At 47.2% G+C, this 26,785-nt stretch overlaps 1 protein-coding gene across 3 annotated transcripts in view; it reads right to left on the bottom strand.

Annotated features, from left to right (window-relative positions):
- Positions 1–26,785, bottom strand: part of LOC119978398 (ankyrin repeat and fibronectin type-III domain-containing protein 1-like) — a 1,132,713-nt gene that overhangs the window by 216,415 nt on the left and 889,513 nt on the right. For 2 of the 3 annotated variants that reach the window (XM_038820019.1, XM_038820020.1), the window contains one exon: positions 8,588–8,713. The exons of the other annotated variant lie outside the window; for it this stretch is intronic. In XM_038820019.1, coding sequence (XP_038675947.1) covers positions 8,588–8,713 — 126 coding nt within the window. The remainder of the gene's footprint in view (positions 1–8,587; positions 8,714–26,785) is intronic. 3 annotated transcript variants of the gene reach the window in all.

The raw sequence follows: 26,785 nt of genomic DNA, 5'->3' as shown, positions 1-26,785 counted from the left end.
TCTTTCCCCATTTGATGGGCTCAATCCAGAGGTAATCATCTCATTAGAGGTGAAAAAGCATTCAACAGGGTCGAATAGGGATATCAATTTGCAGTCTTGGAGTGGTTCAGGGCCAACATTTGTGTCATTGATACACCTGTTGTATAAGGCTCCCTTAGCGAGTGTTCACACCAACACCACAAACCCGGGGTACTTTCAATTAAATAGGGGAATAAAGCAGGACTGCTCTAAGTACCCACTCTTGTTTGCATTGGCGATAGACATATGGCCATCGCTTTGAGGGCTTCGGGTCAGTGGAAAGGGAAAATTAGGGGAGGGATGGAGCATAAGGTGCCCATGTATACTGGTGACCTTCTACTTTACGTGACAAACCTGGTCCCCATTATGGGTAACATAATGGAACTACTGAGGTGCTTTGGCTCTTTTTCCAGATATAAGTTAAATCTGTAAAAGAGTGAGCGTTTTCCGGTGCCAATCTGGGTGTGCTTCCATTTCGCCTGGCCGGATCCACTTTTAGGTATCTGGGGGTCTGAGTGGCTTGAGATTGGGCCAGTCTTTGTGAACTGAATTATACTAGCCTGGTAAGAATAGTCAAGACTGATTTGCAAAGGTGGGATAACCTTCCGCAGTCCTTGGCGGGCAGGGTCCAGTCAACCAAGATGAACATTCTGCCGTGATTTGGGGGTTTATTTCAGTGTCAATCTTTCTTTGAGAGAGTAGAAAAGTTGATATCACCGTTATATTAGAGGGCAAGACCCCAAGGATTAATCGGGCAGTCCTTCAAAGGAATAGACAGTTGGGGGGAGGGGGGGGGGAAGGTGTTGCCAAACCTGATATTTTATGACTGGAGAGCTAATGCAGAGAAGGTATTGGGTTGGTGTCGTGATTCGGGGGCTATGTGGATGCACATCGAGGTCATAAAGGAGGTCTGGTCTGAGGGCATTAGCGATGGTTGGTTTAGCAGGGGCTGGTTTAGCTCACAAGGCTAAATCGCTGGCTTTTAAAGCAGACCAAGCAGGCCAGCAGCACGGTTCGATTCCCGTACCAGCCTCCCCGGACAGGCGCCGGAATGTGGCGACTAGGGGCTTTTCACAGTAACTTCATTGAAGCCTACTCGTGACAATAAGCGATTTTCATTTTCATTTTCATTGGTCTCGCTCCAGTTCTCACCGACAAGGTATTCGCCAAATCCAGTGGTTGTTTCCACTTTGAAGATATGGAAACAATTTCGACAACATTTTAAACTGGGGTCAATGTTAGCCATCTATGCTAACCATCTGTTTGGGCAGAGAGACTAGATGCTACACTTGGGAGGTAAGAAGGGAAGGGGCTGGAGAGAGTGTGCGATTTTTTTCCTAGAGGGGCAGTTTGTCAATTTAGAGGAATTGATGGAAAAGTTTAGGCTCTCAGGTTGAAATTAATTCAGATATCTCCCAAGTTTGCAATGTTGCGAGATGGATTTTCCTGACAGTCCCCATAGCGCCGCCAACATCTCTAATGGAGAGGGTTCTTTCACTCACAGGGTCGGAGGAATGGGGCACTTCCGGTATTTATGGGTGGATTTTGTCAGAGATTCAATTTCAGTGGAGGGGGTTACGGTGAAGTGGGAAGAGGAGTCAGGGCCCATATAGCATGTTAAGGTGTGGAATGAGGCCCTTTTCAAGGTGAACTCCATGTCCTCATGCACGAGGCTTGGTTTTATCGAACATAAGGTAGTTTTTAGGTGCACCTGACCAAGTCTTTTTAGGGGTGGGGGACAGGTGCGAGCGCTGTTCAGGAGATACGGCTGATCACCTGCATATGTTCTGGTCTTGCCCCAAGCTTGTGGGGGTCACCTTCTTTAGCACCATGTCGGCGATTCTGAAGATTGAGTGGAGCCCTGTGCTTTAGAGACCATATTTGGGGTGTAAGACTCGCCAGAGCTGCAGATGGGTGCGTGAGCCTTTGCCTAGCTGACTGCACAAAGACGAGTACTGGTATAGTGGAAGTCTCCATTTCCACTCAGTGCCTTGGTGCGGCTGGGGGATCTGATGCAGTTCTTATACCGCGAGAAAGTTAAGTACACCGTGAGGGAAGCAATCTGGGGTTCTATTGACTATTATTGTTTATTTCAAGGAATTGGTCACCATTAGCTGTAAAGGGGGGGGTGGGGATGGCATGGCATAGGAATTTAGCTTTTGTGAGGGGCTGTTTGATTTTTCTGCTTTTTATGGTTGATTTTTGCAAATTTGTTTATTTTTCTATTTTGTATTTGATAAAACGAAAAATTATAATAACGTTTTTTAAAAATTGACCCTGATCCATTTCTATGAGGAGAGATTGTGGAGATTGGGCCTATATTCTCTAGAGATTTGAAGAATGAGAGACAATTGTGGCAGCATGGCGGCACAGTGGTTAGCACTGCTACCTCACAGCGCCAAGACCCAGGTTTGATTCTGATCTTGGGTAACTGTCTATGTTGAGTTTGCACATTCTCCCCTTATTTGCATGGGTTTCCTCCATGTGCTCTGATTTCCTCCCACAGTCCAAAGATGTGCAGGTTACATGGATCGGTCATGCTAAATTGCCCCTTAGTGCCCAAAGGTTAGGTGGGGTTACAGGGATAGGGTGGGGGAGTTACCCTAGGTGGGGAGCTGTTTCGGCGGGTTGGTGAAGACCCAATGGGCCGAATGGCCTCCTTTTGCACTGTAGGGATTCTATGATTCTATGATGATTCTATGAGCTCATTGAAACTTATAAAATTCCTGAAGGGCTAGTGAGGGTAGATGCAGAAAGGATGTTTCCCCTGTCTGGGTTTCTAGATCCAGGGGACACACTCTCCGAATAAGGGGTAGGTCATTTAGGATTGAGAAAGGGAAAGTTCTTTGGAATATTCGGAATTCTCTGCACCGGAGGGCTGTGGAAACTTAGTCATTCAGCATGTTCAAGACAGAGATTGACTAAGGCATCACTGGAAGGGATCAAAGCAAAGTGGGAGGAAGAGTTGGGAGAGGTTATAGAGGAGGGGGTCTGATGTGAGGTGCTCCGGAGAGTAAATGCCTCCACCTCATGTGCGAGGCTGGGGCTAATACAGCTGAAGGTGGTATACAGAACGCACCTCACGAGGGCGAGGATGAGCCGATTCTTTGAAGGGGTAGAAGACGTGTGAGCATTGCGGGGGGGGTGCTGCTAATCACATTCATATATTTTGGTCCTGTCCAAAGCTAGAGAATTACTGGAAGGAGGTTTTTAGGGTAATTTCCAAGGTGGTGCATGTGAAGCTGGACCCGGGTCCCCGGATGCCCATATTCGGGGTGTCGGACCAGCCAGGGTTGGAAACGGGTGAGGTGGCAGATATCGTAGCCTTCGCCTCGTTGATCGCCCAAAGGCGGATCCTGTTGGGATGGAGAGCAGCCTCTCCACCCTGTGCCCTGTCGTGGCGGGGGGGGGGGGGGGGGGGGGGGGGGGGGGGGCGGGGGGACCTGTTGCAATTCGTGACTCTTGAGAAGGTTAAGTTTGAACTGAGGGGAAGGACGGAGGGGTTCTACAAGTCATGGGCATTATTCATTACGCACTTTCAAGAACTGGATAACATTGAACATTAGTTGGGGGGGATGGGTGGGAGGGTTGGGGGGAGGGCTGTGTGTATTAAGGGTGACTATGGGTAATCCCTGGTTCCTTTTTGTCATTTGTTCATGTAAACATGCGGGCTAATGTTTGGGGGATGGTGGGGGGATGGGATTGCTGTTATTGATATGGGAATTGACATATTTGTTGCTCATTATTGTTTATTGCTGGTGGGTGTAAATTTGGGAGAAAATGTGAAAAAGGAGAATAAAACTTTTTTTTTAAAAGACCGAGATTGACAGGTTTCTAGATACTAATGATATCAAGCGATGTGGAGATAGCATGGTAAAATGGTGTTGAAGTGTTGATCAGCCATGAATGGTTGAATGGTGGAGCAGGTTCGATGGGCTGAATGACCTACTCCTGCTCCTGTTTCCTATGTTCCTAAGGAACTTAGTGGCAGGAATAAGTGCAAAGGGTCATTTAATTTGAACCGTGGGTATAGATGGGAGAAAATGATGATGTCTGTCAGATCGAGGGACAGAAAAAGAAATGAAAGAGATGAAAGTAATCAAAAAATTGGAGAAGCAATGAAGGGTAATAAAGAGGGATTGGAAAGAGAGTCAAAAATCTAAAGAGAAAGGCAATGAAACAAAGAGGAGAGTATGATGAAAAATGATGACAGGGAGAGAAAAAAAACAAGAGATTCAGACAGGACAGAACCTGTACCTTTCTTGGGAAGCCACTTAACAGCTCCTTTTGTTGACCCAACTGTGTTACTGAAATATTATTACAGGGTAAAAACTGACTGCTGTGAAATAATGTTTGAAGTTCACTTTTATTTATTCTTTGGCTGAAATTTTGTAATCTGTTATTTAAAGTGTTCAATTAACAGTGCCTGTTGCATGTGCAATTCATTTGTGGGCTGCCACGCAGCTGTGAAATTTTACTGACTTCATAAAAAAGAAAATAGCAGCCGAATTCTAAATACAGGTCCTGGGGCTTGCCTCTGAGATACATCTGTAACCATTTTCCACCATAAACACCCATGCCATTTCTTTAATGCTTATCATTGTTGCTGTGCCTGTGGTCGGAAGGCTCTAATAATGATACTTTATTTGTTCTCTTATCAGTTTATTGGGCTGTTTTCACACCTGTATACAAAGAGTGAATTAATAGTTTGGCCTTCTTGCAATGCCAACTTCACAAATGTGTCAGCCTCCTCGTCCTACGGAACAAATATGTCTCAAATGAATGAGTACAAGACCACAGCCGAAAACTGGTCAGAACTAGTTGCCGTAGAGGCACAGGATAGCGCTGAGTGGCACTGCAGGGAAATCCGGAATGAAAAGCGAGTAAAACTTGAGAAATGACAGATGCTGGTCCAAACTGGACTTGTATACCTTAAAATGATACGGCAGAGGTCATGGTACATGTTCATACCAATGACAGAGGCAGAAAGAGGGATGAGGGCTTGCATTTAGAATTCAGGGAGCTAGGCAGTCGACTAAAAAGCAGGATCTCTTGGGGTGTAATCTCTGGATTACTCCCAGTGCCACGTGCCAGCGAGTACAGAAATAGGAGAATACCATGGCTTAAGAGTTGGTGCAGGAGGGAGGGCTTTAGATTCCTAAATCATTGGAACCATTTCTGGCGAAGGTGGACCTGTGCAAGTGGAACGATCAACATCTCAACCAGAGCGGGACAAACATCCTTGCCGGCGGGTTTGCTGGTGCTGTTGGAAAGAGTTTAAATTAACTCAGCAGGGGGAGAGGACACAGACTGTTAGCAGAATAGGGACACAATATAATACATTAATGCTTTCATGTCATAGGGCAGCACGGTGTCACACTGGTATGCACTGCTGCCTCACAGTGTCAAGGTCCCAGGTTCGATCCCAGTTCTGGGTCACTGTCCATGTGGAGTTTGTACATTCTCCCCATGTTTGCGTGGGTTTTGCCTCCACAACCCAAAGATGTGAAAATAGAATCTTCAGGCGGGACAGAGGAGGGGGTTAAAGAAGAGTTGCCATTGCAGTAAGAGTTACTGCAGTAAGGAGGGATGATATCTTGGAGGGGGCATCAAATGAATTTTTATGGGTAGATCTTAGGAATAAAAAAGGGCCAGCCACATTGCTAGGTGTTTATTATAGACCCCCGGTGGAAAATTGAGGAGCAAATTGTGCGCAATTCGTGGATTTGTGTAAAAATAAAGTAAGTGTAAAAATTTAAAGTAGCCATAGTCCCAGATGACCATAGGCTGCTTTCCCCTTTGAGGGGACAGCTGATTGGTGGTGATTTAACCTGAAGACCACCACACCTCAGATGAGGAGCAATAATAATAATAATAATTGCTTATTGTGACAAGTAGGCTTCAATGAAGTTTCTGTGAAAAGCCCCGAGTTTGGGGAGGTCGGTACGGGAATTGAACCTGCGCTGTTGCCTTGTTCTGCATTACAAGCCAGCTATTTAGCCCACTGTGCTAAACCAGCCCCTAATAATAATCGCTTATTGTCACAAGTAGGCTTCAATGAAGTTACTGTGCAAAAAGCTCCTAGTCGTCACATTCCAGCACCTATTTGAAGAGGCCGGTACGGGAATTGAACCCGCGCTGCTGGTCTTGTTCTGCATTACAAGCCAGCTGTTTAGACCACTGTGCTAAACCAGCCTGGTTGAGGAGGTGCGCCTTCATGAATAACCTAATACCGTATTTGTAAAAATAACCTATTTGTAAAAATAACAACAATGGGGTAATTATCGTAGGTGTTGAATGGGCGGTACAGTGGCAAGCACTGCTGCCTCACAGCGCCAGAAGCATGGGTACAATTCTGACCTCGGGTGACTGTCTGTGTGGAGTTTGCACATTCTTCCCGTGTCTGCGTGGGTTTCCTCCAGGTGCTCTAGTTTCCTCCCACAATCCAAAGATACGCAGGTTAGATGGATTGGCTATGCTAAATTTCCCCTAGGTGGGGTTACAGGGATAGGGTGGGGGGTTGGGTCTAGGTAGGATGCTCTTTCAGAGGGTAGGTGCAGACTCGATGGGCTGAATAGCCTTCTCCTGCTCTGCAGGGATTCTATGGATTCTAGAATTTCAACTTTCCCAACATTAATTGGGATAATCATAGTGTTAAGGGCTTAGATGGAGTGGAGTTCTTAAAATATATGCAGGAGAACGTTTTAGGTCAATATGTAGAGGATCGAACAAAGGATAGAACAGTGCTGGGCCGAATTCTGGGGAACGAAGCCAAACAGGTGGTTGACATGGTTCTGGGACAGCATTCTAGTATTAGCGACCATAACATGGTACAATTTAAGCTTAATATAGACAAATAAATAGACAAGTTGCAAAAAAAGGTTTTTGAGTGCAGGAGAGCTGATTTTAGTAAAACAAGGCAGGATCTGGCCAAAGTAGACTGGGAAGAGTTACTGGTGAGGAGATCTATAGAAGATCAGTGCGGGGGGGGGGGGAGGTGTTCAAAAAGGAAATTGGGAGGGTACGGGCCCAACATGTTCTCTCCAAGTGACAGGAAGGAATAACAAGCCCAGAGGGCCATGGATGACTGGATATATTCGGGATACGATGAGAAGAGAAGCTTTTAGCAGGTACAAGGTGAGAAAATCAGTGGAGGCATTAGTGGACTACAGAAAGTGCAGGATGGAGTTTAAGAAAGCAATTAGGAGAGCAAAGATGGGATATGATTAAGCTCTGCCTGGTTAAAAAGTAGGAAATGTCCCAAGATATTCTATAAGTGTATCAAAGGGAAGATGATCACCAGGGAAAGAATAGCGTCCATTAGGGATCAAGGGAGCAATTTGTGGGTGGAGCCAGAGGATATTGATACGCTATTGATCAAATACTTCACACCTGTCTTCACCCAAGAGAATGAGGATGTAGGTATGATACTCAGGAAGAGAGACTGTGAGGTTCTTAAGCAAATTGACATAAGGAGTGACAAGGTATTGGAGGTGTTAGCAGGCTTAAAAGTGGGCAAATCTCCAGATCCAATGATCTCCCAGGCTGCGGTGGGAGGCAAGGGAGGAGATTGCAAGTCCACTGACCCAAATTTTTAATTCCTGTCTAACTACGGGGGAGATGCCAGAGGACTGGAGAACATCTAATGTGATTCCAGTATTTAAGAAGGGTTGTAGAGATTAGCCAGGGAACTACAGACTAGTGAGCCTCACATCAGTGGTAGGGAAACTGTTGGAGAAAATTCTGAAGGAGAGAGTCTAACATTGTTACATTTTCCACCACATCGTTTCATTTTACACCATATGCGGACACAATTCAAAATAATGTTCTCACTGATGATGGGAGCTATTCATTCCACAAAGCATGTGATTAATGTTTCTGGTACTATAACTAACAGAGCATTCATATTAGTGTTTGAAAATATGCTGCTTTTTCACAAATAACCATTATTCTTCACTTTGTCTTATTTTATACCAGTTAGCTGCATTGTTTATAAATAACTGTAACTATCAGTAGTCCATCTTCTTCCACGACAGCTTCATGTCAGCTATAAAATGAAACATTCTTCGTAAAATACCGTTCCTTGCATCATTAACACATGTATTCCGTTAACAACCAAACACAATAATGACAGGAGTCTCAAGATTATGGAAAATGCCATGTTGGAAATGAAGTCCTTACTTTCAATTTTTTTTTTAAATCAAGAAGAAGAGCCAAAAGGTAACTTGTGATATGGTCCAAAAGAAAGAGAAGAAAATTAGGTTAATAGAGAATAAGTGTTCCCATGCTTGGGTTTTGAAACCATATAAATTGTGTGAGCAATGAGAGACTCTAAGTGAGGAGTTTCACAGATTTGAGATCTAAGAAAAAGTGAGTTAGAGCAGGAAATGGTCTAGTAAGTCTTGAGACCATCGGAGTTGCAAGAAGTGAGGAGGTTCATTGGGATATTGAATATTTAGAGTTTAAAGGAATACAAGAGGAAAATTGAAACTGGCAGTGACCATAGTAGTGTTATAGGAGAAGTGAATGTTTCAGCATGAGAGGGAGCCTCCCAATAGATCACACTTACCAGTCCAAACTGAGAGATCGTGGGCGGGGGCGGGGGAGGGGCTGCTCATTCACTGCACACTCATGCTGGTTGAACCTTTCCTTGTGGCAAAACCGCTGAGTCAATTTCAATTTACTGCTCTCGAGCCTGATAAGAGGAAATGAAGGAAAAAATTCTATAGGTTAAATTAAAAAAGTTAAAATGAATAACAGACAAAATGACAAGACATAGTACGTGATATCATCCATCTCTGTGATGCTGTGGCATAAATCTGACGAATCAGAAGGCGAGGCAGCCAGTAATGGCGATAAACTCATAGGGGCTAATTTCCGGGAATAAGTGTTGTTAAATACGGGCCCCGATCTCACCAACGTGGCTGTTGAGAAAGACCCCGCCAAACACGTCCAAAATTATACTTAGAAATGTTCACAATTAAAACATGTTATACCTGATACATGTGAAGCTTCTGTATTCACAGTGGGTCTGCCTTCATCCCCACCTCCTGTTTCAGTCTGCCTCCCTACCCCCCATGCACAGTGGTCAAAGATCAAAGTGCAGACCCCATTCAGAGGATGGGCACGAGCACGCTGTCAGCAGAAACATACAAGTCAGACTTTGGCATAAACTGATGAACACCAGAGCTAGCCTCACATTGAATTATCATCACTCTCCTGCCTTGATATTGACCCGCTGATAGTGCCGACACAGACCTATCACCCATGGATGATGCGACATAAACCATTGGAGAGTGGAACAGAGAAGTCGTGGAGGAGGAGTATGGGAGGCCGAGGAATTTGGGGGGAGGAAAGAGGGAAATGGGTGGGAAGGAGGGGAATCGGGAGAGGGAGGATTGGAGGGAAGGAGGGTTTGGGGGTATGAGCTGGTGGACAAAGCCTCATCCTATGAGAATCAAATGAGGATGAGAGCCTCCCTTGTCCTGTGTGCAAGCCGAGCTTGGGCCACCGCCCGTTCTCCATCCTCCGGCTCATCCAGCGGGTCCTCCCCAGCCGAATTCTCCATCCCTTCCTGGTCTGCCTCCTCCTCAGATGAGGCCATATGTCTCTCCTCGTCCTCCTCCAATATGTCACCCCGCTGCTGTGCCAAGTTGAGGCGGCACAGCAGACCACAACAAAGCGGGAGACCCTCGGGGGTGTATTGCAGTGCAGATAAAGGTAAAGTCACCAAAGTCCTAGATGAACATAGGCTGCTTTCCCCTTTGAGGGGGAGAGCTGACTGGTGATGGTTTAACCTGAGGATCACCACATCTCAGGTGAGGGGCAAGGTTGAGAAGGTGGGCCTTCATGAATAACCTCAGCCCGTACAGGAATTGAACCCACGTTGCTGGCCTTGTTCTGCATCACAAACCAACTGTCTAGTCTACTCAGCTAAAATGACCTCCTGCTGCAGTGCACCACCAGTGGGGTCCATGGATCGGAACCACATTTTGAGCAGTCAGTCTGACGCACCGCTTAATGACATGGGTGACTATCTACCAGAAAGGCGGTACGCCAATTGAGGCGAGCAAGGGAGGCAGTTTGTGAGCATGGAGAGAAGGCGGGGCGAATGTTGGCGGGTCAGCTCCGTAGGGAGGCTGCGGCAAGGGAAATTGTCCAGGTGCGCAGGACAGGGCAGGGAAGTTGGTGGTAGCTCCAGATCAGATTAACAAGGTCTTTAAGGAATTCTATGAGAGGGTGTACAGGTCAGAGCCACCTGGGGGAGGCTGGGAGAAGCAGGAATTTCTAGATGGACTGGAGTACCCGAGGTTAAGGGAGGGGGACAGGCCAACATTAGAGGGGGCGTTAGTGGAGCAGGAGATAAAAGATGCAATTGGGAGGATGCAGTCGGGGAAGGTGGCAGGGCCGGATGGGTTTCCAGTGGAATATTATAAAAAATTCAAAAATAAGCTGGTACCGCTGATGGTGGGGATGTTTGAGGAGGCAATAGGGAAGGTGGTGTTACCACAAACTTTGGGGCAGGCATCAATTTCCCTGTTACTTAAGAAAGGTAAGGAACCGACAAAGTAGGTTCATATAGTCCCATATCACTTTTAAACGTGGACACAAAGATATTGGCGAAGGTACTGGCAGGTTGGCTGGAGGAGTGCCCTCCAAAGGTGATAGGCGAAGATCAGAAAGGGTTTGTGAGAGGGAGGCAGCTCTTTTCGAACATTCGGAGGGTATTGAACATGGTTGTGGTACCGGCGGAGGGGAAGGAAACAGAGGTGGTTGTGGCATTGGACGGCGAGAAAGCTTTGATGGGTTAGAATGGGAGTATTTGATGGCAGTTCTGGAGCGGTTTGGAATTGGACCCAGATTTGTGGACTGGGTAAAGCTACTATATAAGGAGCCGAGGGCCAGTGTCCGCACAACAACATCAGCTCAGAATACTTTCCTCTCCACCATGGGACTAGGCAGGGATGTCCTATACCACCCTCTGCTATTTGCACTCGCGATTGTGCCATTCCGTTAAGATGTTCGGGGGAGGTAGGAGAAAGCTTGAGATACTTGGGGATACGGGACTGGGGCAAGTTGCACAAGTTCAAGCTGTCCCGATTTGTGGAACGAGTGAGGGAGGAGGTTCGGAGTTGGGATGCGCTCCCGCTGTCACTAGTGGGGAGGGTGCAGACTGTTAAGATGACGATTCTCCTGAGATTATTGTTTATATTTCATTGTCTCCCCATTTTCATCCCGAGGTCCTTCTTTAAGAGGCTGAATAAAATTATCCAGGGATTTGTCTGGACGGGGAAGTCCCCGCGGGTGAGGAAGCTAATGCTCGAAAGGAACAGAGGAGGAAGGGGGCTGGCGTTGCCGAACCTCAGCAACTACTACTGGGCGGCCAACATAGCGATGATAAGGAAATGGATGGTGGGTACGGGGTCGGTTTGGGAGCGGATGGAGGCTGCTTCGTGCAGGGGCACCAGTTTGGCAGCCCTGGTTATGGCACCTCTGCCGCTCCCGCCGGCGCGGTACTTCACCAGCCCTATAGTGGTGGCGGCTTTGCGGATCTGGGGCCAGTGGAGGAGGCATATAGGGGAAGTGAGAGCATCGGTGTGGACCCCAATCTGCGGCAATCACCGATTTGCCCCTGGGAACATGGACGCTGGGTATCGACTGTGGCGGAGGGCGGGGATTGTGAGGGTGGGTGATCTGTTCCTGGAAGAGAGCTTCCCGAGCATGAGGGCGTTGGAAGAGAAGCTTGGGCTGGCGGGAGGGAATGACTTTAGATACTTACAGGTGCGGGATTTTGTACGCAGACTGGTGCCATCCTTCCCACGCCTCCCGCCAAAGGGGAGGCAGGACAGGGTAGTTTCTAGGGGAGAGGTAGGTGAGGGTAGAGTCTCAGATATTTACAAAGAACCAATGGGAGCAGAGGATACACAGACTGAGAACCTGAAGCTTAAGTGGGAAGAGGAGCTCGGGAGAGGAGATGGAGGACGGTATTTGGGCAGAAGCTCTGGGCAGAGTGAACACGACCGCAACATGCGCCAGGCTCAGCCTGATCCAGTTTAAGGTTGTGCACCGGGCCCACATGACGGTGGCCCGGAGGAGTAAATTTTTCAGGCCAGTGGGCCGGCTAATCACGAGTATATGTCCAAAACTCAGGGGGTACTGGCAGGGATTCGCGGACATCATGTCCCAGGTTTTGAAAACTGGGGTGGTGATGAGTCCTGAGGTGGCAATCTTTGGGGTGTCGGAGGACCCGGGAGTCCAGGAGGAGAAGGAGGCCGACGTCTTGGCCTTTGCTTCTCTGGTAGCCCAGCGACGAATACTGTTGGCATGGAGGGACTCAAAGCCCCCGAAGACCGAAGCATGGCTATCGGACATGGCGAGCTTTCTCGGTCTGGAAAAGGTTAAGATCGCCCTGAGAGGTTCACTATCAGGGTTGGCCCAGAGGTGGCAGCCATTCATTGACTTCTTCGCGGAGAATTAATCGTCGGGGGGGGGGGGGGGGGGGGGGGGGCAAGAGTAAGGGGTTGTTTAGGCGGAACCTTGCGAGAATGGAGTCGTGGTTTGCACTATGCGTTCATTGCTTTTCTTTCTGTAAAGTACTATACAATGTCATTATTTTATATGCCAAAAATACCTCAATAAATTGTTTTATATGCCAAAAATACCTCAATAAAATTGTTTATTAAAAAAAAAGATGTTCGGAGGTATGGAAAGGGATAGTGCGGGGGGGTGTGTGTGGGAGATAGAGCATAGGGTGTCCTTATATGTTGATGACTTGTTGTTATACGAAGAGCACTCCTTGATGCCCCGGTGCCACAAGGCGACATGCGTGCCATCAATTATCCCTTGGACCTGGGGCATCCCGGTGATTGCTGAGAATCCTGCAGGCCTGGCACCTTGGTGGACCTGGTCCAGCTCAAAGTTGATAAAGTCTAATGCCCGTGCATACAGAGCACTGTGATCTCACGGATGCACTTGTGAGCTGTAGCTTTGGAAATGCTGCACATGTCACCGCTTGCGCCCTGGAATGAACCAGTTGCATGAAGGTTCAGGGATGCGGTGACCTTCACGGGCACCAGGAGCAGGGTCTCCTCCTCCTCCATGAGGTGCCAGGGCCACGAGAACGTGGCACAGGTGCCACACTGTCTCTGTTGAGACGGAGTCTCCTACAGAACATGCTGTCCGTCATCTCCTCGAACAACCAACGACGCCTGTACACCTTTGGCTGTCGCTGTCTTCCCCCTCTGGGTTCCTCCTCAGACTGATGGGCAGCCAGGTCTTCAGGGTGTTCACTGTACCTAGGGACTGCCTCCAGCCTCTATCAACACTGCTGCCTCTTCCAGCATCTATCTGCCTCGGCTACGACCAGCACTGCTAGGGCAGCCTCTATGGGGCCAAAAACACTAGTCATATTGTTATATCTATAAGGAATTGGAGAAGGAAGGAGACCGACAATCAATTAGGGCTTCTACCCCGGGACCTTCAAATCCCCCCTCCCCCTTTCTCCACGAGCACTAGGGCAGAAGTTCCAGTGCCCTTGAGCTGCATGCTGGAAAATGAGAATGGCTACTCATTTCCTCACTTCTCCTCAGTAGCCATTGCGTTGGTTCACCTTTTTAAAAGGAGTACTAAACGACACCCACGTGATTTCTCACTGGGTAATCGGTTAATTCCCAGTGCTTGACGCAAATCTCGATTTTGGCCTTTCCTGCTATTTTACCGGTGCGCCCAGATCCGCGCCGGGCACAACTTGGTGGTTGAACCGCACCCAAATCCATCAGTGAATCATAACTTGATCTATTCATCAATCATGACAAGGTCTATTAATGAATCAGGATGGTAGAGCTATGAATGAATCAAAACTATAGATCAGTCAATGAAGCAAGACTAATTGTGACCTATTGATGAATTGTGACTAGAGATATGAATGAATCAAGGTGGTAGATCTGTTAATGAATCCTGACTAGATCATGAATTATTACTGTAGATTTATCGATGAATCATGACCAGGAATTTTAGCAATAAATCCTGACTTTTTCTCAGTTAATCCAGTCCCAATATTAAGCAGAGAATCATATACATACATTGATAGAAATGCAACACTATTTAAAAGTATATATAAAAAAACTCCCCCTACCCACCTCATTCTCTAACCCCCCCTCTTTATTGTATCTGCTCACAGTTTAGTTTTTCCCGAAGAAGTCGATAAACGGCTGCCACCTCCGGCCGAACCCTAACACTGACCCTCTCAGGACGAACTTCATTTTCTCAATCCTGAGACACCCAGCCATATCGCTAACCCATACCCCCGATTTTGGGGTCTCCGAGTCCCTCCACGATAATAGGATCCGGCCCCAGGCTATCAAGGAGGCAAAGCCCAAAACGTCAGCCTCTCTCACCTCCTGGACTCCCGGGTCTTCCGACACTCCAAAGATCGCCACCTCGGGACTCGGTGCCACCCTAGTTTTTAGCACCTTGGACATGACCCCGGCAAATCCCTGTCAGAATCCTCTAAGCTTCGGACATGCCCAAAATATGTGGACATGATTTGCGGGCCCTCCTGCACACCTCACACACCTGTCCTCTACCCCAAAATAACTGCTCATCCGGGCTACCGTCATGTGTGCCCTATGAACCACCTTGAATTGTATCAGGCTGAGCCTGGCACATGATGAGGACGCGTTGACTCTGCTCAGAGCATCCTCCCACAGACCTGCCTCATACCCAACTCATCTTCCCACTTACACTTCACTGCCCCTATCTGGGTTCCCTTCCAGTCCATAAGCTCTTTATAAATTTCCGAGACCTTCCCCTCTCCCGTTTTAGAAATGACCTTATCCTGTATTCCCTGTGGCAGTAGAAGCGGAAAGGTCGAAACCTGCCTTCGTACAAAGTCTCTCATCTGTAGATAGCGAAACCCATTCCCTCCTGGCAATTCAAACTCCTTCTCCAAATCCTCCAAACAAGGAAAGCTCCCATCGACAAACAAATCCCCCGGTTTCTCAATTCCTGCTCTTTGTCACTTCCGAAACCTCCCATCCAACCTCCCCAGCACAAACCGGTGATTGCCACAAATTAGAGCCCACACCGATGCTTCCTCCACTCCCATATGCTTCCACCACTGCCCCCAAACTCTTAGAGCCGCCACCACCACCGGGCCTGTGGAGTACCGGGCCAGTTAGGACGGAAGTGCCGTTACCAGTGCCCCTAAACTTGTGCCCCTACATGATGCCACCTCCAACTGTTGCCGTACTGACCGCTCCCCCACTACCCACTTCCTGATCATGGCTATATTTGCCGTCCAGTAGTAATTCCTAAAGTTCGGCAGGGCTAACCCTCCCCCACCCCCCTTGGCTCTGCTCCAACAGCATCTTCCTTACTTGCTGCGGGGTTTTACCCACTCACACAAACGCAGAGATCACCGCATTAACCCGCTTTAAAAAGGCTTTTGGGATAAAGATAGGGAGACACTGGAAAACAAACAAAAATCTCGGGAGAATCGTCATCTTTACGGTCAGCACCATCCCCACCAGTGACAACGGGAGCATGTCCCACCTCCGAAAGTCCTCCTTCATTTGCTCAACGAACCGGGCCAGATTTAATTTATGTAGCTGCTCTCATCCCCGTGCCACCTGAATTCCCAAGTATTGAAAACTCCCTCCCACCACTTTAAACGGCAACACCCCCTACCTCCTCTCCTGCCCCCTCACCTGGATATTCAATTTATACCCTGAGAACCGGACAAATTCCCCTAAGATCTACATAATCTCTCCCATTCCCCCTAATGGGTCAGGAATATACTCGAGTATATGATTCGTCCGCATATAACGAGACCCTGTGTTCCACCCCCCCCGCCCCCCCCCCCCCCCACCCCAACCCGAACTAGCCCCTTCCAGTCCTTTGACACTCTCAGCACCATCGTCAATGGCTCTATAGCCAAGGCCAAACAACAGTGGGGCAAGTGGACATCCCTGCGTCGTCCCCCAGCTCAGTCTAAAATATTCCGAGCTCATTCGGTTCGTCCACACATTCGCCACCGGAGCCTGGTACAGCAACCGGACACAGTCTGCAAAATCCTGCCCAAACCCAAACCGCCCCAGGACCTCCCACAAATACTCCACTCCACCCGGTCAAAGGCCTTCTCCACGTCCACGACCACCACCTCCACATCCCTCCCCTCTGAGGGCATCATGATGACATTCAAGAGCCTCCTAACGTTGGCCGTTAACTGCCTACCTTTGGCTAATCCCGTTTGATCCTCCCCTATCATCCCCAGAACACAATCCTTTATTCTCGAGGCCAAAATCTTCGCCAGCAATTTGGAGTCAACATTTAGGAGGGAGATTTGTCTGTATGATCCGCATTGTTCTGGGTCCTTCTCATTGATATTGTCACAATCCAGACCTGGGAGTATTAAGGAAGCAAAACTAAACATTTCAGCTCATGATAGTTGCCCCTGTTTGTCCAGACCACGATATTAAAATAATAAATAAATAACTTTGAATGGATTTGAATTGAAGCCGAGTCTAGTCATAGAGCTTTGTAATAACATGACAGAAAGAATGCTGAGTATATGTTGATAACTGTGTACTTTCCATTCAAATTAAGAGTTTTAATTAATTACTAACACATGTGATATGTAACCAATGAGAATAAATATATTCTTAAAACTTGTTAACTCAAATTCACATTCCCCTGGGAGTGTTCGGTGGGATCCTGATTTAAAGATTGTAATGAGACGCTAGCCTGTTTTGGGTGTGAGCACAGGTTGCCTCAGGGTGCAAGTAAGCATTAAGTTTCCACATCCCATTCACCGTAAACAATGTGACCGTAGCAAATTTAAAAGTCAGGTTTCTCGATTGCAAAATGTTTCATTCCCCAGCACTAAAATCTTCCACTTTGATAGCATAAAACACACAGAAAAGCTTTTTAAAATAAAGTACACAGCATTCTGTTTATTTTGGGCTTGAAGGTGGTTTACACCTTGGCTCCATCCCAAATAACGGCATATAGGCTCAGACTAAGGCAAATCAAAGTAGGTATTTAAAAAGCAAGAGGGAAATATTAAATAAAAATTAAAACAATATGAAGGGAGTGTGCCAGAAGGACAGGCGACACAGTGGTCCTGGGGGTGCTCAGACACAGACCACTTGTGTTATTAACTTTTATAGTAAAGTGGAAAGTTGGAGCTGAGGGAAATTATTAGCTTTGTCACTAAACTGCGGGAGAGAGGCGTGATTAAAAAAACTCTTTGAGATTTTGGCAGTTTATACTCGATTGTGAAACTTATCACCTACAGTTCCGCTAATCCTTTGAGTGTTTTGAAATCGGTGGACAATCCCAAACATTCAGGTTTTACTAACCAGTCACAGGCCCGGCTGCACAGTCAGTCAATCATTGTTCATTTACCTTGGGAACCCAGCCCAGACTGATAAGATGAGACCATTCAGTGTTAACCGAGGTGCCAAGGCCTTTGGCCCATCTCACCACAAAAAAATTGCCCTTACTCCATCATGAAATTGCGAAGAAAGGCTATGCAAAGTTTTTGCTGAAATTTAAGTGAGAGAATCATTTTGTTGTATGTAACCAATAAAATAGATCCCAAAATATTATTATCCAGAAGAAGCAACATCTTTGGACAAAATGAGTAGCTCCCGTGCGAATCGTGCTTCTCAGCTAGTCTGGCACCACCTCCTTTCTAGTAATAATATTGGTATCAACAAGCTTGACAAGTGAATAAATTTAAACAAACTCCATATCTGCGACGAGAAGGCCCCAGGTCCATTTCCAGTAGCGTAAATCCAGGATGCAATTGTTCCCTCCCACATCAATGGCAGGCCACATTTCTCACCGTTGAATGTTGAGAACATAATTATAATACATTTTCATTGTAGTTGCCTCCCACCAGAATCATTCCCCCCCCCCAGTCAAACTTAAATCTCACGTTGGAGTGATTTCAGAACGTTGTGATGTACAACTGGTTTTAAAAGGCGTGCATGTGCCGACCTGAACTTTGAAGGGAACTTGGAGGAGAGTGCACTCAACCTCGCGCAGTGCTCAGGAGAATTCCAATAAAAGGAAGCAGCTCTGCGGAGGGGGGGGGGTCACTGGCAAGTATCCACAGCAGCTTCTTTGTGGTTGTCTTGTGAAGCCATGGCATGAGCAACAGTGGCAAGGAGAAAGGAGGCATGGGAATACCAAGTCATGGGCAACGGTGCAGGGGAGAAGGGAGGCAAGGGAATCCTGGGCATGGTGAACCGTGTGGAAGGACTGAAGGGCAAGTGGAACAGTGCAGGCGAGAAGGGAGGCATGAGAATCTCAGGGCACAGGGAATAGTGTGGGGGTGGTGAGTGTGTGTGTGTGTGAAGAAAACAGCCAGGAAATGGAAAATCATGTCAAACATGGGCACACTTTTGTAGCCGGCATTATTTAGTTTGAGCTCAATTGACATGCTTGGAATCAGTTAGACAAATAATTGTGCCCACTCAAGTAGCATTAATGTCAGAGTGCCAATGATTGCTGCTCTACATTTAACCCCTCATGTGCAGAGTTCAGAATCCAATGAGTGCTCTGGTCGGGCAGAACCATTGGGTGACTGGGCAAGCTTGAGGTTCGCCGCAGAAAGTTGGCCATGGAACACTGATCGAGGGGTGCCCTCCTAACTCCTTGATTCATGTTAAAATATACATTGACAAGTGCTCCCTATGGTCCAAACAAAATGCAAGGTCTTGGAGTGCAGGTTAGGACGATGCTTGTGCCTCAAATGAGAGCTTAGGATGCAATTGAGTGGCTGAAGCTGTTGCCACTCGCCCATGTGGTGTAGGACAGTGTTGTGGGGGGGGGGGGGGGGGGGAGGAGGCATTGCCCAACCAACATGCACACTAACTAAACATTGAGCATCCATGTAGTGGTCAGGACTCTGTGCATGCAGAAAGGGACCTTGGGAGGCAGCCACAGGCAATGACTTGAAAAAGATTGCTCGTAGAGTCAAAGAGGCCTACAGCACAGAAAAGGCCCTTTGGCCCATCGTGCCTGTGCTGGTAAAAAACAGCCACCTAATTATTTTAATCCCATTGTCCAGCACTGGCCTGTAACCTTGCAGGCCTTGTCATCAAAAGGCCTCAATACTATCTAAATACTTCTTGCATGTTATGAGAGTCTCTGCCTCCACCACCTTTTCAGGCAGTGAATTCCAGATTCCTATCACCCTCTGGGTGAAAAGGTTTTTCCTCACATCTCCTCAAAACCTCTTGCTCCTTATCTTAAATCTATACCCCCGGTCATTGATCTCTCCACCAAGGGGAAACGTTTCTTACTGTCTACTCTATCTATGCCTCTCATAATTTTATACCTCTCAACCATGTCCTCCCTCAGTCTCCTCTGCTTTAAGGAAGACAGCCCCAGTCTATCCAATCTATCTTCATAAGAAATCTCTCCAGCCCAGGCAACATGGGGCTGGTTTAGCAAAGTGGGCTAAACAGCTGGCTTATAATGCAGAACAGGGCCAGCAGCGCGGGTTTAATTCCTGTACCAGCCTCCCCGACCAGGCGCCGGAATGTGGCGACTAGGGGCTTTTCACAGTAACTTCACTGAAGCCTACTTGTGACAATAAGCGATTATCATTATTATTATTATCCTGGTAAACCTCCTTGGCATCCTTTCCAGTACGGTCACATCCTTCCTAGAAGGGGATTCCAGAACTGCACATAAAACTCTAGCTGTGGCCTAACCAACATTTTATACAGTTCCAACATAACCTCCTTGCTCTTAAACGCTATGCCTCAGCTCATAAAGACAAGTTTACCACATGCCTTCCTAACCACTTTGTCCACCTGCCCTGCTACCTTAAGAGACTGGTGTACATGTACATTAAGGTCTATCTGAACATTGGTGCTTCCCAGGGTTCTGCCTTTCACCATGTGTTCCCTTGCTTTGTTGGTCCTGCTCAAGTGCATCACCTCACACTAATCCAGATTGAATTCCATTTGCCATTGATGAGTCCATCCGACCAGCCCGTCTATTTCTTTCTGTAATCTAAGGCTATCGTCTTCACTAATTACTACCCCACCAATTTTCATATCGTCCCCGAATTTATTGATCAACCGTCCTACATTCACTATTCACTACCCCACCAATTTTCATATCGTCCCCCAATTTATTGATCAACCGTCCTACATTCACTATTCACTACCCCACCAATTTTCATATCGTCCCCCAATTTATTGATCAACCGTCCTACATTCGCTATTCACTACCCCACCAATTTTCATATCGTCCCCCAATTTATTGACCAACCGTCCTACATTCAAGTCTAAAACATTTATATAAGCCACAAACAGCAAGGGCCCCAACGCTGATCCACACGAGACCCCACTGGACACAGGCTTCCAGTCAGGCTAACAACCCTCAATCATCACCCTCTGTTTCCTGCCACTCAGTCAATTCGGGATCCAATTTGCTGAATTTCCTTGGATCCCATGCGCTCTTATCTTTGCTGTCAGTCTCCCATGTGGAGCCTTATCAAAAGCCTTGCTGAAATCCAAGTAGACTACGCCAAATGCATTGCCCTCATCTGTATACCTGGTCACCTCTTTGAAAAATTCAATGAAGTTGGTCAAACATGACCTCCTTAACAAAACCATGCTGACTTTTCTGGATTAATCCTTGCCTCTCCAAATACAGATTAATTTTGTCTCTGAGAATTGCTTCCAATAGTTTCCCACCACTGAAGTTAGACTGACTGGTCTGTAGCCTCCTAGTTCATCCCTTCCTCCCTTCTTGACTAATGGCACCACACTGGTTATCCTCCAGTCCTCGGGAACCTTTTTGATTTTTACGTTCTACCCATATGGCATCATTTGAATAGCCTTCTGAGATGTTGTCCCTCAATACTGCTGTAATTGATTCCCTGATCAAAATAGCAATGCTCCCTCCTCTTTTACCTTCTTCCCTGTCTCACTTGAAAATCCTATATCCTGGAATATTGAACTGCCAATCCTACCCCTCTCTCAACCAAATCTCAGTGACATCAATGACATCATACCCCATGTTTTAATTTGCGCCCTCAACTCATTTGCCTTGTTTATCAGACTCCTTGCATTAAAATAAATACCATCCAATCTTGCCAAACTCCCTTGTGATTTAACTGGCCCATAACTTCCATGCTTTCCTGACTCATTTGCTGCCTCATTTTGACTGTATATCTCCTTCTGCTGAATCTTCTTTCAGGATCTCATCGTCCTGCCAAGTTAGTTTAAATCCTCCCCAGCAACACCAGAAAACCTCCCTGCAAGGACACTGGTCCCATTTCGGTTCAGGTGCAACCTGTCCGCCTTGTACTGATCCTACCATCCCCAAACATGGTCCCAATGCCCCAGAAATCCAAAGCCCCCCCTCCTGCACCATCTCTTCAGACACGCATTCATCTGGACTAATCTCTTCTGTCTATACTCAATAGCACATGGCACGAGCAGTAATCCAGAGATTACTACCTTCTGGGTCCTGGGCCGGGATTCTCCCCTACCCGGCGGGGCGGGGGGTCCCTGCGTAGCGGAGTGGCGCCAACCACTCCGGCATCGGGCCTCCCCAAAGGTGCGGAATTCTCCGCACCTTTGGGGGCTAGGCCAGCATCAGAGTGGTTGGCGCCACACGACTGGCGCCAAAACTGGTGCCAACGGCCTTTTACGCCCGCCCCATGGCGTCGGGGCTGGCCAAAAGGCCTTCGCGGTTTGCGCATGCGCCGGTGCGTCAGCTGCCGCTGACGTCACCACCGACGCATGCGCGGTAGGGGGGTTCTCTTCCGCCTCCGCCATGGTGGAGGCCGTGGCGGCGGCGGAAGAAAAAGAGCGCTCCCACGGCACTGGCCCGCCTGCCGATCGGTGGGCCCCGATTGCGGGCCAGGCCACCGTGGGGGCACCCCCCGGGATCCGATCGCCCCGCACCTCCCCCAGGACCCCGGGGGCCCTCTTGCGCCGCTGATCCCGCTGCCACCAGAGGTGGTTGAAACCACGACGGCGGGAGAGGCCTCTCAGCGGCGGGACTTCGACCCATCACGGGCCGGAGAATCGCTGCAGGGGGCTCGCCGGTCGGCGCGGAGGGCACGCCGATCGGCGGGGCATGATTCCCTGCGGGGGGTCGGAGAATTTCGCCCCTGTTTTTAATTTATTTCCTAGCTCCCTAAATTCTGTTTGCAGGACTTCATCCCCTTTTCTACTATATCATCGGTACCAATATGTATCAAAATATCTGTCTGTTTGCCCTTCCCCTTCAGAATGCCCCGCAGCCATTCAGTGACATCCCTGACCCTGGCACCAGGGAAGCAACATATCATCCAGGAGTCTCTTTTGTGACCGTAGAAACGCTTGTCTGTTCCCCTCACAATTGAATCCCCTACCATTATAGCCCTGCCATTCTTCTTCCTCCCATCTTTTGCAGTAGACCCACCCATGGTGTCATGAAGTTGGCTGCCACTGCTTTCCCCTGCACAGTCATCTCCCCAAACAGTATCCAAAATGGCATATCTGTTCGAAAGGGGGATGGCAACAGGGAACGCCTGCACTACTTGTCTTCCTCCATTCTGCTTGCGGTCACCCATGCCCTTTATGCCTGTTCAATCTCCTTAGCAGGCTCAAATTGACTGTCACCTCTCTTTTTTTGAGTGAGGAGACCATCCAATGAGGAAGATGAAACCCGGTGATCTCGCTGTCAACCTCATTGCTTATAGGCAGGAGAGAAGATGGAGAAGAACCCAACTGCAGTGCTTGGCTCATCAAAGGCAAGTGCGAAACAGTCAAGAGCAAGGCATGACAAGGCCCCCTCCATGTGCAGAGTATGAACCCCGAAGAACCATTGCTCACAGGGGCAGGATCTATAGTCAGCACTTGTCATCCCTGCAGAACCAATCACCGAAGACAGTGCAATACTACGGAACTGGTTGGTGACATATGCCACCTGTTGCAGGATTTGGTGCCATGGGGACTTGGAGGGCATCCACTGCCAGTGTCCGTAAAAGTTACCGCAGCGATCAAATTTTTATGCCAGTAGCTCCTTCTAGAGATCCACAGGTGACCTCTGTAGGATCTTGCAAGCATCCACACAAGTGCACCTCGGGGGTCGCAGACACCATCTTTGCGAAGGCACTCAACTTTGACCAGCATCAGGCAAACCAAGAAGCATGAGTGCTGTGATTTGCCGAGATCTCTGGTTTCCCACAGGCGCAGGATGTTATTGACTGCACTCACATGGCACTCACATCTCTGTAGCAACAAGCAGTCAACTCAGTCATCTGCTAGGTCTCCCACTCGCTGAATGTTCAGCTGGTCTGTGATCATTTCAATCACATCCTGTAAGTCTGTGCACGATTCCCAGGGACCGTTCACGATTCCTACATTCTCAGCCAGTCACAGATCCAGGACAATTTCCAGAGTCCACACAGGCTGCAGGATCTACACAGTCTGTTCACCAGATTGTGACCCCGAGGCCATTCTAGAACTACGTCCTACCAAGGTGTGTGTCTCTGCGTTGCTGAAAGATGTGGGTGAATGCTGTGATGGGCCAACAATGTTGGTATCTGTTGATTCCTCATCTGTGCTCTTCTCGGGCTGGCGTCCAAGATCTGGCTCATGGATGCTCTTGGCTACTTCTCTGATGTGCCTGCGAAAGAAAGGAACGATCATTAGTGCATGGCAGCAGCCTGTGAAACAGAAGAGATCAATCACAGTACGGATGTGGCAGTGCAGGATTCTTACTTGGTTAAGTACCGCCAACCACACAGCCAGCACATAAACAGCCCACACCTCGCTCGGCAGCTGAATCACCCTGTCGTAAAAGTCTGTCAGGACTTTGTGTATGATCATTCCTCCACCAGTCTGGGACCTCTCCCTCTTGTTGTGTGCCAGCTTGTCCTTCATAAAGACATCTGGAGAGAGAATAAGCAGGATGCCTGCCAGATGATAAGGATGACTGGCATGTATGGGTGGTGAATGCGAACATAGACAGAATGAGGACATTCATTGGGGGATGAAGGTGTGTCTGGGAGAGTTAGTGGTGGTGTCCCTTGAGCTGGCATTGAGATGCCTGCAGATGTGTGATGTGTCTGTGAGTGTGTTAATTCAAAATGATGAGAAGATTGACTTACCCTGGCAGAATGGAGGAGATCATTCATCCTCTTTCGGTGTCGGATGGCTGTCCTCTTTTGAAGAGCATTGGCACTGACCACCACTGCTGTCACCTCACATGCTGAATTGGTATCCTTCCATGAAGGTCTTCACCTAGAGCAGAGGGGTAGAGGACATCGCAGCAGGCCTCCGTAATGTCTGTTAGGCATTCGAGCAAGATGTTTTTAGAAGCAGCAAGTTTCATGGCTTTGGCAGCCATCAGTTCCCATCAGCTTCCTATCGTTTGAAGAGTGCTAGTTCTGTGCAGTGGTAGTGTTTAAATATTATGCCTGGATTACTGAAGCTCTGAGGTCACGGCGGGCAGAATCAGAGGCCAGCGATCCTATGTGAAACCTGTGCCTCTACAATCTAAGAACAAAGCGCCGCACGATATGGCGGAAAAACGGCCAATGCCATTGGCTTTCCCTGCCCGAAATTGAACTGCCGATTCCTGGGGCAATTCCACCCACTGTTGACCTTCTGGTACAGCATTTGGAGATCACCAGATGTATCATCAAGAAAGAGCATTCACTTAAAGGTCATATGGACTCTATTCTCTCTCTGTTTAGGCAGAAATGAGTAAATGCAAGAGGGTGGCAGAGTGGCGCAGTGGTTAGCACTGCTGTCTACGGTGCTAAGAACCCGGGTTCGATCCCGACCTGGGTTACTGTCTGTGTGGAGTTTGCACATTCTCCCCATGTCTGCGTGGATTTCACCCCAACAACCCAAAGATGTGAAGGTTAGGTGGATTGGCTACGCTAAACTGCCCCTTAATTGGAAAAAAATAATTGGGTACTCTAAATTTATTTTTAAAAAAGAGTAAATGGAATGAATTGCAGGTGAAAATTCAGCTTGGAGAATATGATATATGGTAGCTATTAAAGAGACATGGCTGATTAGACAAACACGTAATAAAGGCAGAGTGGTTTTAATGGAGGATTATAATTTCCATCTAAAATGAAATAAGCAGAACACAAGAAAGGAAGCAAATTTCTTGATTTGGGATATATTTCTGGAATATGTCCTGTAGGGCATGTCACATTTGATTTGGTAATGAGTAATGAGCTAGATTTACTTAATAACTTAATGATACGTAAACATTAATCTAATAGTGATCTAATCTATGATTGAGTTCAACGTAGTGTTTGAATGGCAGAAATGTGAAACAGCTACTAGTATTTCCAGCATTTTCTGTTTTATTACTTGGATCCTTCTTTTAGGTAAGGCTGACTTCAATATAATGGAAGAGACTACCCATAGTAAACTGAGAAAATCTGTAATGGGTAAAGTGATACAAGATCAGGACAAGGTGTTAAAAACAAATTTAATACGATAGAGAACCAGTTTATACCCTAAAGGAGCAAGAGCTCTACTTGCCAAAGCAAAACCATGGCTATCTAAAGAAGTAAGAGACAGAGTAAAACTACAGAAAAAGCATACAAAAACACAAAACCATTATTGATCCTGGTGATGGGAAAGATACAATGAATGGCAAGAGGTGAAAAACAGTAAGGGCTACAAAAGGGGAGTATTAAAATAAGCTGGCAAGGGAAATATCAAAGCCAACAAAAACATTTTAATTACATGAGGAAAAAAGGGTGATCAGGACCAATGAATGCTAAAAACTGACAATAGTGATGCTGTCAATGAAAATATGGAAGTAGCATACCCTCATTGTTGCTAAAATCAAAATCCTGGTACACCCTCCCTAACAGCACTGCGGCACACCACATGGACTGTGGTGGTAGAAAGTGGCTCACCATTAGCTTCTTGAAACCAATTAGGGATAGGTAATAAATGCTGCTCTTGCCAGAGACACTCACATCCCAAGAGCGAAAAAAGTGCTGAATAATTCTGTGTCAGTTTTTAGAGTGGGGAAGAAGTGAGAACAGAGCAAGGCATAAAACAGTGCAGGTGAGATCAAGAATTCATTGCGAGAGCAGCAGGAAGGATTGGGGCATAAAGTAGCACAGGAGGGAGCGAGGTTCACTGTGAGAGCGGCAGCAAGGAGCGAGAATTCAGTGGGGCATAAACAGCTAACCAGGAGGGAGAAAAAGTTCATTGCAAGAGCATTGGGTATGAGCGAGAACACAGTGGGCATAAAACAGTGCAGGAGAGAGTGAGAGTTCACTGTGAGAGCAGTGAGAAAGAGTGAAACACAGCATAGACACTGTCACCTGTAACCAGGAACCAGTTTAATAATTCAGAGCCCATGTTCAGAAAGAAAAATTGAGATGTAACATCACAGGGAAGCAAGTAGATTATTAGCTGGTGAGTATTTCCTATTTATCTTACCTAAAACTAGGAATAAATGAGGATGTCTTATCTTTCTTTTATTTAAAATAAGGTCTATTACTACAAGTTAAGTATTATTATGGTTTATCTGTTTCACTAAAGTTTATTAGTATTGGTATCTATTTATTAATAGTAGCAAGGTGTATTGTTATTGGTAAATGTTTATGAGTAGTAGTAAAGTTTATTAGTTGTAGCAAGGTCAGTAGTCAACAGTTAACGGGTGGCAGGCTAGTTGAATGAAGGTAATTCTGTCTATTCCTCTTTTTTTGTGTGTGATTTTTCACCGCCTTTACTTCTAACTTTTTCTTTGTCTGTATTAT

Source organism: Scyliorhinus canicula, chromosome 15 (assembly GCF_902713615.1).
Source record: "Scyliorhinus canicula chromosome 15, sScyCan1.1, whole genome shotgun sequence".
Lineage (NCBI taxonomy): Eukaryota > Metazoa > Chordata > Chondrichthyes > Carcharhiniformes > Scyliorhinidae > Scyliorhinus > Scyliorhinus canicula.
Note: the sequence above shows the minus strand (reverse complement) of the source record. Positions and strands in the feature narration are given on the sequence as shown.